This window comes from Oryx dammah, unplaced genomic scaffold (assembly GCF_014754425.2).
Source record: "Oryx dammah isolate SB20612 unplaced genomic scaffold, SCBI_Odam_1.1 HiC_scaffold_14, whole genome shotgun sequence".
Classification (NCBI taxonomy): domain Eukaryota; kingdom Metazoa; phylum Chordata; class Mammalia; order Artiodactyla; family Bovidae; genus Oryx; species Oryx dammah.
Window position 1 is genome coordinate 23086642 of NW_024070198.1, and position 12684 is coordinate 23099325.

At 47.8% G+C, this 12684-nt stretch overlaps 1 protein-coding gene across 2 annotated transcripts in view; it reads left to right on the forward strand.

Moving 5' to 3' along the window:
• The window catches only part of PDCD11 (programmed cell death 11), a 42618-nt gene that overhangs the window by 14206 nt on the left and 15728 nt on the right, over positions 1 to 12684 (forward strand). For both annotated transcript variants that reach the window (XM_040254314.1, XM_040254315.1), the window contains exons 12-21: positions 298 to 444; positions 2142 to 2393; positions 2942 to 3076; positions 3573 to 3767; positions 4708 to 4878; positions 5658 to 5877; positions 6682 to 6831; positions 7252 to 7367; positions 9026 to 9567; positions 10519 to 10581. In XM_040254314.1, coding sequence (XP_040110248.1) covers positions 298 to 444; positions 2142 to 2393; positions 2942 to 3076; positions 3573 to 3767; positions 4708 to 4878; positions 5658 to 5877; positions 6682 to 6831; positions 7252 to 7367; positions 9026 to 9567; positions 10519 to 10581 — 1991 coding nt within the window. The remainder of the gene's footprint in view (positions 1 to 297; positions 445 to 2141; positions 2394 to 2941; positions 3077 to 3572; positions 3768 to 4707; positions 4879 to 5657; positions 5878 to 6681; positions 6832 to 7251; positions 7368 to 9025; positions 9568 to 10518; positions 10582 to 12684) is intronic.

The following is a 12684-nucleotide window of genomic DNA, read 5'->3' on the forward strand; positions in this document are numbered from 1 at the left end:
AGCTCCCCTTTATATGTAGAGTTCATTCCTTAGCAGACATAGTCCTCTCCATTGGAGATGGAACTGGTAAGACAGACAAAAAGATGCTCACACAAAAAGGTGTGAAAGTTCTCATAAATAAACTCTACTGCATCCAGCCCAGTGTGGGGCACTTGCTTTGCCCCTATGAGATCTGGAATAACAGGTAATTACCCCAGGAAGCTAAACTTTAAAAGAGAGGTATGAGATGCTTTGTTGTTAAGAAGTGTAGGAAAGACATTCTTGGGGCATCATGGCATCTTTTCCTTGGATTCTTAGGGCAAAGTGCTGACCATAAAGCCACACGGAATGGTGGTGAAGATGGGCAGGCAGATCAGGGGCCTGGTACCTACCATGCACCTGGCCGACATCCATATAAAGAATCCGGAGAAGAAATACCACGTTGGGGATGAGGTCAAGTGCCGGGTGAGCCTCCCGAAGGGTTGCTGGTGGGCTTGGCCAGATAGGAAAACAGTGCTTCGCAGGTGAAGTTTCTGCCTTTTTCCACAAAGTGACCACATAATGTCTGCAGTGCTGTGCCTGGCACTGGGAAGAGAAAAATGGGTCCCTGCCTTTGATAATTGTATGGTATAATTGAGAGTTAAAATATCCATTCCTGAAGAGTGCAGGCCACGTGGCTTGGTGCAGGCTATATGGTGTGGTCACATCTCAGAACGGGGAGGTGAGGGTATACTGGGGCAGCAAGAATCATTGAGAATCAGTGATGATCAATAGCAGCTACCATGTAACATGTATTCTGTGCCAGTTGCTGAGCTCGGCACATCATAACATTACATTTCACCTTAAAATTGCCTAAGAAGGAAGTACTGTTTTCCTCCTCTTTGCAGATGGGGAAATGAAAGGCTAGGAATGCCAAGTGTCTTGCCCAGAGTCATACAGCTAATACATGGCAGAACCACTTTTCAAGTTGAGTTCTATATGAGAGTAATGTCTTCTGTCTAGATATCTGGCAGAGGTGGGGCTTGAACTGGAAAGGATGAGTAGGATTTGGAAGGTTTAGGAAGATCAGGGGGTGTATCGGGTACAGAAATAGCCCAAACAAAGCTGTCCAAACTTGAGTGTTTTACAACATAGACATGGGTCCTGAGAGAAGCCGCACAGAGTTGTAAAGAGTAAACGTGATAATACACAGTACTTAGGGCCTGGCGTGTGCAAACTCAGTGTTAGGTTTTCCTATTTTCATGTAATTTCGTTATTGGGTCAACAAAGATATTGGTTAGCCATTGGTACAAAATTTTACAGTAGTGGGGTCAGGAAGTTAAAGGAATTTCTCTGCCCTCAAGGAGATGACCTGAGGAATGAAAGGTGGTTGGGTGTCTCAATCATAGTTTCTAGCTAGTACACAGCTGTATTGAGGGGGTGAACACATAGCAGTACTGAGGACTGAGGGGGTGAACAGATTCAGTCATTAATTCTGTTAGACGAGATGCAGCGGTCCAGGAGAAAAAGGGAGTGGAGGCCAAGCAGGAGTGACCGACTCAGGCCTCCCTGGAGGTGTGATGGCATGGTGAGTGTTCCTCTAGGTCTAGGGGTCCCTTACAGGAGGAGATATATTTGAAATAGAGATGAATGCTCCCTGGGTTATCATCCAGCAAGAAGCAGGGAGGATCTACAGTTGAGATTTTTCTCAGAGAGAAGGAGATAGCGGGTTTTTAGGGACTGACCATGGCCCAGGTCAGGGCTTCCCGGATAGCTTGGCTGGTAAAGAATCTGCCTGCAATACAGGAGACCCCAGTTCAATTCCTGTGTCAGGAAGTTCCCCTAGAGATGGGATAGGCCACCCACTCCAGTATTCTTGGGCTTCCTTGGTAAAGAATAAGAATCTACCTGCAATGCAGGAGACCTGGGTTTCATCCTTGGGTTGAGAAGATCCTCTGGAGAAGGGCATGGCAATCCATTCCCGTATTTTTGCCTGGAGAAACCCCATGGACGGAGGAGCCTGGTGGGCTACAGTCCATGGGGTCGCAAAGAGTCAGACATGACTGAGCAACTAAGCACAGAACAGCACATGGCCCTCAGGCTCAGGGGGTGGCAGAGACTCCCTCTTGCAGTTGCTCCCTCAATAATAGATGATTTGGTGACAGCCAGTATCCTGTCTCTAGGTTTTGCTTTGTGACCCTAAAGCCAAGAAGCTCATGATGACCCTGAAGAAAACCCTGGTTGAGTCCAAACTTCCTGCCATCACCTGCTATGATGATGCCAAGCCTGGTCTGCAGACACACGGCTTTATCCTCCGGGTCAAGGACTACGGTTGCATCGTGAAGTTCTACAATGACGTGCAGGGACTGGTGCCCAGGCACGAGCTCAGTGCCGAGTACGTCCCTGACCCAGAGAGTGTCTTTTACACGGGCCAGGTAACCCTAACCCTGGACAGGCTCCTCTCCTCGATGACCCTGGGAACACAGATTTGAAGGAGTAGGAGAGCTGCCTTTTAAGGGATCTGGAAGAGAGCATGTGGGTAATGGGCCTGAGCCAGCTCAGTGGAGATGGAATGGAACAGAGAGAAACCCTCACAAGGGCTCACTGGAAGCTGGTAAACCTAATGGACCCTAGGCCCTCAACCTGAAAGGTGTTAGTCTTCACCACAATACACCTGAGTCCCTCACATCAGCAGTTGGTCTGAGGCCACTGTCACCACAAGGGGGCACTGTCTTAAATCTAGTGAGTCTGCAGCAGACTAGGAAAAAAATTTTTTTAAACTTGGAGTTATACCCCAAAATTCATTCATGTCTGTTTTTTCACCCAGAAGGCTGATTCATGGGGATTCTGTGTAACTCTCAGTACATTTATTTTCACTGCCTTCTGGTCTGATCCAGAGTCTTGGGGGCTTTCCCAAGGCCTGTGCGGCACTGGTTGCGGGGGTACCTCTCTCCAGTGCTGAGCAGGTGTGGTTTCTCACCAGGTGGTGAAGGTCGCCGTGCTGAACTGTGAGCCGTCCAAGGAGAGGATGCTCTTATCCTTCAGGCTGTTGAGTGATCCGAAGCAAGAGTGTGAAGGACAGAGTCAGAAGAAAAAGAAAGCTGTTAGTGCTGGGCAGGTACCTGACTTCTCCAGACAAATTGATTTAGCTACAGAAGCAGAGAGCAGGGTGCCACTGATACTGGGGTCCTGGAACCACTGGAGGAGGAAGCTCAAAGGAGCCGCCTACAGTTCTGGGCTGTGTGTCAGAGCACAGGGAGGCTGTTCAGGAAAGGAGAATGCTGCTGCTGCGCGGCTTGTCCTCGGTGTGCTGCTGCCCTTCTTCTCTCTGGGCTCTAGGGCCGGTGTGCCAGGCTGTCTTTCCCTTGGGACCCATTGGAGGGGCTTGGGAAAGGAGCGACGTGGGCAGCAGATGGATCCTGCTGTGTGTGTGGTGTGCATGCCTGCCGGGTCTTTGGGGTGAGGTAGGAGTGGGAGAAAGCTGCTTCTCTGATCCCGACTTCTCAGTCATGCCTGGTACTGGAATTTGGTGCCTCTGATCTCCGCCTGACCCACACAGGCTGCTCTCTTGTCAAGACAAGTACTGTATTTTTGTCTTTCTCCTCCCTGGGTAGTTGGTGGATGTGAAGGTTTTAGAGAAGACCAAAGACGGGCTGAAGGTGGCTGTCCTGCCCCACAACATCCCCGGCTTCCTCCCCACGGCTCATCTGTCGGACCACGTCACCAACGGCCCACTGTTGTATCACTGGCTCCAGACAGGTGACACCCTGCACCGGGTCCTGTGTCTGAGCGCCACTGAGGAGCGGGTTGTATCCTTTACTGGGCTGTGAGGCCCACGGAAGTGGAGGTGGGGGAGTGCTGCGCCTCTGGGGAGGGGCACGGGACCTCCAGGTCAGGTTCTGCTCTTAGTTGGAAACTCATGGGAAAGAAGTGGGTTCTGCCTTCAGAGGTACACCCATCCATCAAACCACACCAGGGGGCAAGCCTGCACTTTGCCTCTGTTTCCCTGGTGGTAATTAGAGCAAGACCGAGGTGCTGCTCGCTGATGCTAGTGGTCAGCACAGAGTGGGAGCCCGGGGTGTTGGGGAGGGGCCCGCGTGGCATGCCGGGCCCGGCGGGACACCCCCAGTGGCACATCCAGCCTTCTCGGGGCGCTTGGTGCTTGTCCCCAAGTTGGAACAGTTGGTAAGGACCCGCTATCTCTTTTCTTCCTCCCCCTCTCCCCTGCTGAGATACAGGTCTCAGAATATTCAATTTGGTCTTAGTGTGGCCGCTTAGAAGGAAGACCCCACCTTCTTTCTCACAGAATGTAAAATGAAATCTCAGAATGAAGATGGACAGAGGAGGTGAAATAGGGTTGGTTGGTATAAGATGGAGGCAAGAGGGTGGTGTCATGGCTGATCCAGCTGCCAAGCCACCGGGGGTGAGCCATTCCCTTCCAGTCCCCTCTGGCAATCCAGAGATAAGTTGATAAGAAAAGGAATGAAACAGCAATTCCCAGACTGCAATGTGCGTCAGTCACCTGGAGGATTTTGGTCCAGCAGAGCCTGCTGTCTCCTGCAGCCCCACCCCGTCTGATTCAGCAGGTCTGGGGGGTGTGTAAGGGTTTGCCTCAGGTTCCAGGTGATGTGGTGGCTGTTCATCTGCACACTCAGAGAATCACTGTGGTAGAGAGAGTGGAGAAAGGAGACGGGAGAGGTGGACAGTGCATCTGCCCTTTCGGGAACATTCCTTGATGAAGTCCACTAGCTGCTTTGCAGGAAGCCAGCCTTGGTCTCCGCAGTAGAGGGTGGCCAGAATCCCAAGAGCTTCTCAGAAATCCATCCCGGAATGCTGCTCATTGGTTTTGTGAAGAACATCAAGGACTACGGTGTGTTTGTCCAGTTCCCCTCAGGTCTTAGTGGACTGGCCCCCAAAGCTGTAAGTTCAGATTCCTGCACAAGGGCCTTTGAGGGGAGACAACAGGGTCACAGACCTGGAGGGCTGGTGGGGAAGAGCAGGATACTCTATATTCTCTTGAAACACTCTCAGGGGCATCACATAAAGGTGCTGGGTGAGGAGTGGAGCTGAGATTCCGTCTGCACTCCTCTTGCCCGTTGTGTGTCCCGGCTCAGGGCTGTGTCCTGGTGAAGGAGTAACTTTCCACTTCACGCTATAGTGTTGGGAAGGTCATTGGATGGCCAGCTTTTGCAACTGGAGAGGATCCTAGAGATCCCATAGGATCACTTAGGTTACTGCATACACTGAGACCCAGAGGGCGAGGGATTCTTATCAAAGCCCGTGTAGGATGGTGGAGAGCAAAGAGCTCATCGCTCATTCCTGCCACAGACATTTCATAAATCTCTCGTCCCTTCCCTCAGTGTGTTTCCCTCGTGTCTTGCCTGGGCAGGTCTCATTTGTATCTCCTGCCAAAACAATTTTAAAGATGGGAGCAGAGGGGAGGGCTCCAGAAGCATGCATAGTGAGGGGCAGAGAGTTGCTCTGGGCCTTCTTTGTTGGGTGGCCTTAGAAGGCTGAGTTGGCAGCCAGGGCGCCTCCTGTGTTTTTATGGAAGGGGAATACAGCTGTACTCAGAACTGGAGGTACTTTGTTGGGGTACACCTACTGCCTCACACACTTCTTTCTGGGTGTTTCAAGGGGGTTGTTCTAATAGAAGCTTCCTTTCCTTTCTTCGTTTTGTGCATGATTCTTCCCTTTAGATCTTGAGTGACAAGTTTGTGACCTCCACAAGTGACCACTTTGTCGAGGGGCAGACGGTGGTTGCGAAGGTGACCAACGTGGACGAGGAGAAGCAGCGGATGCTGCTGTCGCTGCGGCTGTCGGACTGCACCCTGGGGGACCTGGCTACAACCAGCCTCCTCCTCCTGAGCCAGTGCCTGGAGGAGCGGCAGGGCGTCCGGAGCCTCATGAGCAACCGAGGTGGGGGCAATAGGGCAGACAGTGAGGGCCAGGGTGGAGCGTGTGCAGCCTCCATTAGGCCTGTCTGTTCCAATGAGTTGTTTGGCTCCCCTGATATTTAAAAAAACAAGGCTAAACTTTAAAAAATGGGAGTAGGACCTCTGAAAAGTGCACAGATCTGTTAGGGTACTGCTCAATCAATGTTTATAAAGTGAAAGCCCCTGTTTAACTGCCGCCCAGATTCCAGTAAAAGATCGTCGCTATTAGGCCAGGAGTTGCTGTGCTCCCTCCCAGTCCAGAATCCAGACTCCCCTGAGTTCTGTAGCCTCAGGTTTGCATTTGTGCGAGTCCATTCACCCCTCCACTTTCTGTTCCTTTATTCATCACGTGTGGTGAGTGATAAAATGGAACCAGGGACTTGCTGGAGGACTTTGTGAGGGTTATTAGTCTGATCCTCCCAAGTGTTGAACATTGTGTAGAATTATTGGAACCCCAGTGGGATTTGGGAATAAGAAGCTTGAGAGGGTAGTTTCTAAACAGAAAGGATGAAAATTCCAAAGCCAAGACAAAACATGTGTTCCTGACATTCATTGGCTATCTCCATGAATTATGGCCAGGAGGGATTCGCAGGGGGCATAGGTCTCTGCCTGTGATGGGAGTGTTCATGGACGTCAGATTTTTTACCAAGAGTGGTTTTACCTTCACGGTGTTTTCCAGTGCAGAGCGTTGGAAATGTCCTCCGTATGGCAGCATATTTCCAAAGGGAAAAGAATGGTGAGTGTTGTTTCATCTTGTTAATCCCTGTTTCCTTTGGATTTCTGTCAGACTCTGTGTTGATCCAGACTTTGGCTGAGATGACCCCGGGGATGGCCCTTGATCTGGAGGTGCAGGAGGTGTTGGAAGACGGTTCTGTGCTGTTCAGTGAGGGCCCCGTGCCTGGCTTGGTCCTGAGAGCCAGCAAGTATCATCGGGCAGGTGAGTACATCTCTCTCACCTTTCTTGGTTGATAGGGGAACCCTTTGCCCGTTGCTTCCTCTGCTGGGTACAGAATTTCCAAATACGTAGGCTAGATGAGCTGATTCAATAGACGTTTTTGGTGTGCCTATCTTGTATAAATGCAAATGAAGACAGCAGCAGTACTAAAGAAGGTTTAGTTATGAGTCCTTTTATTGTTGTATTTGGGTGAATCTATTTATCAGGTTGTATGAATTGACACACTTGAATTATGGGAACTCAACCCTAGGCTTCCTTAACCCGTATAGACCCAGGACATAGGTCCTCTTCTGTTTTGTGCCTAAGGGCTGCAGGACGGTTGGGGAGGTGCTGTCTTCTTCCCCCCTCCCCCGCTCCAGGAGGGTGATCACAGCTTCCTGTGTATGGTTCTGCACTCTGCAGGGCAGGAGCTGGAACCTGGGCAGAAAAAGAAGGCTGTAATCTTAAACGTTGATATGTTGAAGTTGGAAGTACATGTTTCCCTCTGCTACGATTTGGTGAATAGAAAAGCTAAAAAGGTAAGCTTGTTGATTGTGGACTTCATTCCCATGATTTCAGAGGCATTACACACCCCTTCAACCCCACATGCTCTGCAGATGCGTGTATACAGGGTAGCTATGTGCCTGGATTTGTTTGGGTCATTCCCAGGTGTACCTGTTGTTCTGGTGTGCTTTTTTTTTGTTTTTGTTTTTTTGACCAAGCTGTGTGGCTTGCCGGATCTTGGTTCCCTGACCAGGGATTGAACCTAGGCCCTGGCAGTGACATCACCAGGTCACAACCATGGGACAGCCTGGGAATGGCCCTGGTGTGCTCGTTAGTAGCAGTGACTTTCACTCTAGTTCAGGCGGATGAGTCACATGGTCACCCTGATTAGGGCCAAGCTGGTGTCATAGAGGAGAGCAGCAGGCAAGGGTGGAAACTGTAGGACTCTGACCGATTGAGGAGTCCCTGCAGAGGAGTGGAGACCACTGTCTGCTTGTTGCCACGTGAGAGCATCTGGGTTAGTGTTGCTAAGGCATTGAATTTTAAGAGAAGGCAGAATTTTAATTTTCTTTTTTTGAAATAGGTATGGGAAATGTTAGAAACTTTTTTAAACATCATGTGAACCAAACAGAACATGTCTGTGGGTAGTCTGACTCCAGGCTGTTCATCTGCACAAAGAATAGCTTTATTCTGCACAGGCAAAGAATAGCTTCAAGAAAGCTCTCAAAATGAGTGGTATTTTCTCTCCAGATGACACATATATTTCATCATTTTCTGAAGTACTTATTAAGCTCCTCATTGCATAGGGTATGTTACAGAGGATTATATAGATGTAATCCTTAACCTCTAGTTGCTTCTAATTTTTAGACTTTGAGACACAAAAAGAAATAGCAAACAGTATTAACCCCTCACTAAGCTTTCTAACAGGGTTTCCCGGGTGACACTAGTGGTAAAGAACCTCCCTGCAAATGCAGGAGACGTAAGAGACGCAGATTCAGTCCCTGGGTTGGGAAGATCCCTTGGAGGAGGGCACGGCAACCTTTTTCAGCATTCTTGCCTGGAGCATCCCCATGGACAGAGGAGCCTGGTGGGCTACCGTCATAGGGTCGAAAGAGTCGGACACAACTGAAGCAACTTAGTATGCTTGCATACAAGCTTTCTAGTAGGCCCCATTTCCATTTTATCATCTGAGTGAAGCTGGCGCTCTTGTGAAGGCGTGAGCACAGGTTGGATGATGGGGAAGGATAGGCTACATCCTCATACACAGTAAGCTGTCGGTAATGACTCTCTTGTTGGCTGAGTGAAAACACTGGATGGAGAGCTGCAGGCCTAGAGAGCAGGGACCACAGCGTTGTGTTAAAGCTGGAGCACCGTTAGTGGTCACCCAGCTGTACATCAGTCACCTGTGAAGTTCTGCTTTCGCCAATTGTAGGATAGGACTGGGAATCTGCATTCAAAACAGAAGCTAACTCCAGGTGATCCTGAGTGTGTTCCTTGAGTGTGATCATGTCGACAGCCTCAGAATACAGGAGGGGAAATTGGGTCCCGGGAGTGGAGGCTAGTTTATTCCAGCTCACGTGAGCCTTGGGTCCCCGGGACTCAGCGGGCTTCCTCGGTCACACCCTGCCCAGTGGGTGAGGAATGAGTCCTTGTGCTCTGTAAGAAGCAGGGATGGTGGTTTTCTATTTTCCAGCTGAAGAAAGGCAGTGACCTCCAGGCCATTGTGCAGCACTTGGAGGAGTCCTTTGCCATCGCCTCCTTGGTAGAAACTGGCCACCTCGCAGCTTTTTCCCTGACCTCTCACCTGAACGACACCTTCCGCTTTGACTCAGAGAAATTACAGGTGGGGCAAGGCGTCTCCCTCACCCTCCAGACCACAGAACCAGGAGTGACCGGTCTCCTTTTAGCCGTTGAGGGGCCAGCTGCCAAGAGGACCATGAGACAGACCCGGAAGGACTCAGAGACAGTCGACGAGGATGAGGAGGTGGACCCAGCTCTGGTCATAGGGGCTGTAAAGAAGCACACCCTGTCCATTGGGGACACGGTCACGGCGACTGTCAAATCCATTAAGCCTACCCGTGTGGTTGTGACCCTGGAAGATGGCATCATTGGCTGCATCCATGCCTCCCACATTCTAGATGATGTTCCAGTGGGCACATCTCCTACTGCCAAGCTGAAAGTTGGGAAGAAAGTCACTGCCCGAGTGATTGGCGGGAGAGACATGAAGACCTTCAAGTATGGAAGCTTAGGGCGAGAGGCTGGCTTTTTTTTTTTTTTTAGCTTCGTTTTTGTTTATGCAGAGGGTCTGGCTTTGAGGAGAGCTTGCTGTAATTGTGGGAGCAGGGATGGGAACTGGGGCAGGTTCAAAAATTGTGCATATGTCAGATTTTCTTTTTAGTTCACCAAAATATTCACCAAAGAGTCCCTTTGTCTCTCTTTAATTTTTTAATGGTGTATAAGGCAGTGGTTAAGAGCATTCATTTAAAGTCAGATCTGGGTTGAATTCCAGATTTGCCACTCAAAATTACATGACCACGACTTAAACAGTTCCTTAGCTCTCTCAGTTTTATTTTCCTAATTTGTAAAGTGAGAGTGATAATAGTGACTACCTTGTAGGGCCATCGCAGTGACTAGAAAAAGAACACCTAGCGTGGAGTGTGCCTGCTGGGTTGTCTGACTCATAGTTAAAGCTCAGGATATATCAGCAGTTACTATAATCCACTCTCCAGTACATACCTTAATTGTATTCATTTACTTTAAGTCAAGTCACAGTATGTTATTGCTGCAGAAGTCCTTGCTATAAGAAAACCAAAAGAAGAATTCTAAGTCTAGCCTATAATTTGCATATTAATTTCAGTACCTGTGGGAACTTCAATAAGTCATTTATTCTCTCTAGACCTCAATTTCCTTCTTTTTAGAATGAAAGAGTTGGAGTATATTATCTGTAAGGAAAATTCATTTCAGGGTTTAATATGATAATCCCAAAAGATCAGATGAGCTAATTTCTGAACGTTGACTCAAACGTTGAGAATGGAAACCCTCAAGCCTGATGTTACCAGTGGGCAGTGTGGCGGTGGAATGGGTGGTTTTTTTAAGCTCAGTTGAGTGGGAAGTTAGAAATTCTGATCTCCAGATTATAGTGTGACAGAGAATAGGAGAATTGATTTGACTTTATTTCTTTTCCAGGTTTCTCCCAGTAAGTCATCCCAGATTTATTCGAACCATCCCAGAGCTGAGTGTTCGGCCAAGGTGAGGGGAACTCCAGTGGTTCCGTAGAAAGAGCTTGGGCTTTGGAGTCAGGAACCTGAATTCTTAGTCTTAATTCAGCCAGTATTGTGACTTATTTTGCCTCTCTCTGTCCAGGTTTTATTTTTTTCTTCAGGAGGGATGTTTGTCTGGTTTCTCAGTATAGCTAAATTAGAGAGATTATATGAAAATCAATGTGAAAGCTGTATTCAGAGTTTAAGTATCAATTTAAAGGCTGATTGCAAGTCTGTTTGTTGATGTTTGACAAAAAGAAACATTTTTGCTCTCAACCTGGTATTCTCAGTTCAGTTCAGTCACTTAGTCGTGTCCAACTCTTTGCGACCCCATGGACTGCAGCACGCCAGGCTTCACTGTCTGTCATCAGCTCCCAGAGCTTACTCAAAAACTCATGTCCATTGAGTTGGTGATGCTATCCAACCATCTCATCCTCTGTTGTCCCCTTTTCCTCCAGCCTTCAATCATTCCCAGCATCAGGGTCTTTTCAAATGAGTCAGTTCTTCACATCAGGTGGCCAAAGTATTGGAATTACAGCTTCAGCATCAGTCCTTCCAGTGAGTATTCAGAACTGATTTCCTTTAGGATGGACTGGTTTGATCTTGCAGTCCAAGGGACTCTCAAGAATCTTCTCCAATGCCATAGTTCAAAAGCATCAATTCTTTGGTGCTCAGCTTTCTTTATAGTCCAACTCTCACATCCATATATGACTACTGGAAAAACCATAGCCTTGACTAGATGGACCTTAATATCTCTGCTTTTTAATATGCTGTCTAGGTTGGTCATAGCTTTTCTTCCAAGGAGCAAGCGTCTTTTAATTTCATGGCTGCAGTCACCATCTGCAGTGATTTTGGAGCCCCAAAAAAGTCTGTCACTGTTTCCTCATTTATTTGCCATGGAGTGATGGGACCAGATGCCATGATCTTAGTTTTCTGAATGTTGAGAGTTTTTTTCGAATGTTGAGTTTTAAGCCAACTTTTTCACTCTCTCACTTTCAAGAGTCTCTTTAGTTCTTTGCTTTCTGCCATAAGGGTGATCATCTGCATATCTGAGATTATTGACATTTCTTCTTGCAATCTTGATTCCAGCTTATGCTTCATCTAGTCCAGCATTTCTCATGATGTACTCTACATATAAGTTAAATAAGCAGGGTGACAGTATACAGCCTTGATGGACTCCTTTCCTGATTTGGAACCAGTCAGTTCCATGTCCAGTTCTAACTGTTGCTTCTTGACCTCCATACATACAGATTTCTCAGGAGGCAGATAATGTGGTCTGGTATTCTCATCTCTTTTAAGAATTTTCCACAGTTCATTGTGATCCACACAGTCAAAGGCTTTGGCGTAGTCAATAAAGCAGAAGCAGATGTGTTTCTGGAATTCTCTTGCTTTTTTGATGATCCAACGGATGTTGGCAATTTGATCTCTGGTTCCTCTGCCTTTTCTAAAACCAGCTTGAATCTGGAATTTCATGGTTCACGTACTGTTGAAGCCTGGCGTGGAGAATTTTGACCATTACTTTGCTAGCGTGTGAGATGAGTACAATTGTGTGGTAGTTTAAGCATTCTTTGGCATTGCCTTTCTTTGGGATTAGAATGAAAACTGACCTTTTCCAGTCCTGTGGCCACTGCTGAGTTTTCCAAATTTGCTGGCATATTGAGTGCAGCACTTTCACAGTATCATCTTTTAGGATTTGAAATAGCTCAACTGGAATTGCATCACCTCCACTAGCTTTGTTCATAATGATGCTTCCTAAGGCTCACTGGACTTCACATTCCAGTATGTTTGGCTCTAGGTGAGTGATCACACCATCATGGTTATCTGGGTCATGAAGATCTTTTATAGTTCTATGTATTCTTGCCACCTCTTCTTAATATCTTCTGATTCTGTTAGGTCCATACCATTTCTATCCTTTAATGTACTCATCTTTGTATGAAATGTTCCCTTGGTATCTCTGATTTTCTTGAAGAGATCTCTAGTCTTTCCCATTCTGTTGTTTTCCTCTATTTCTTTACATTGATCACTGAGGAAGGCTTTCTTATCTCTCCTTGCTATTTGGAACTCTGCATTTAAATGGGTGTATCTTTTCTCC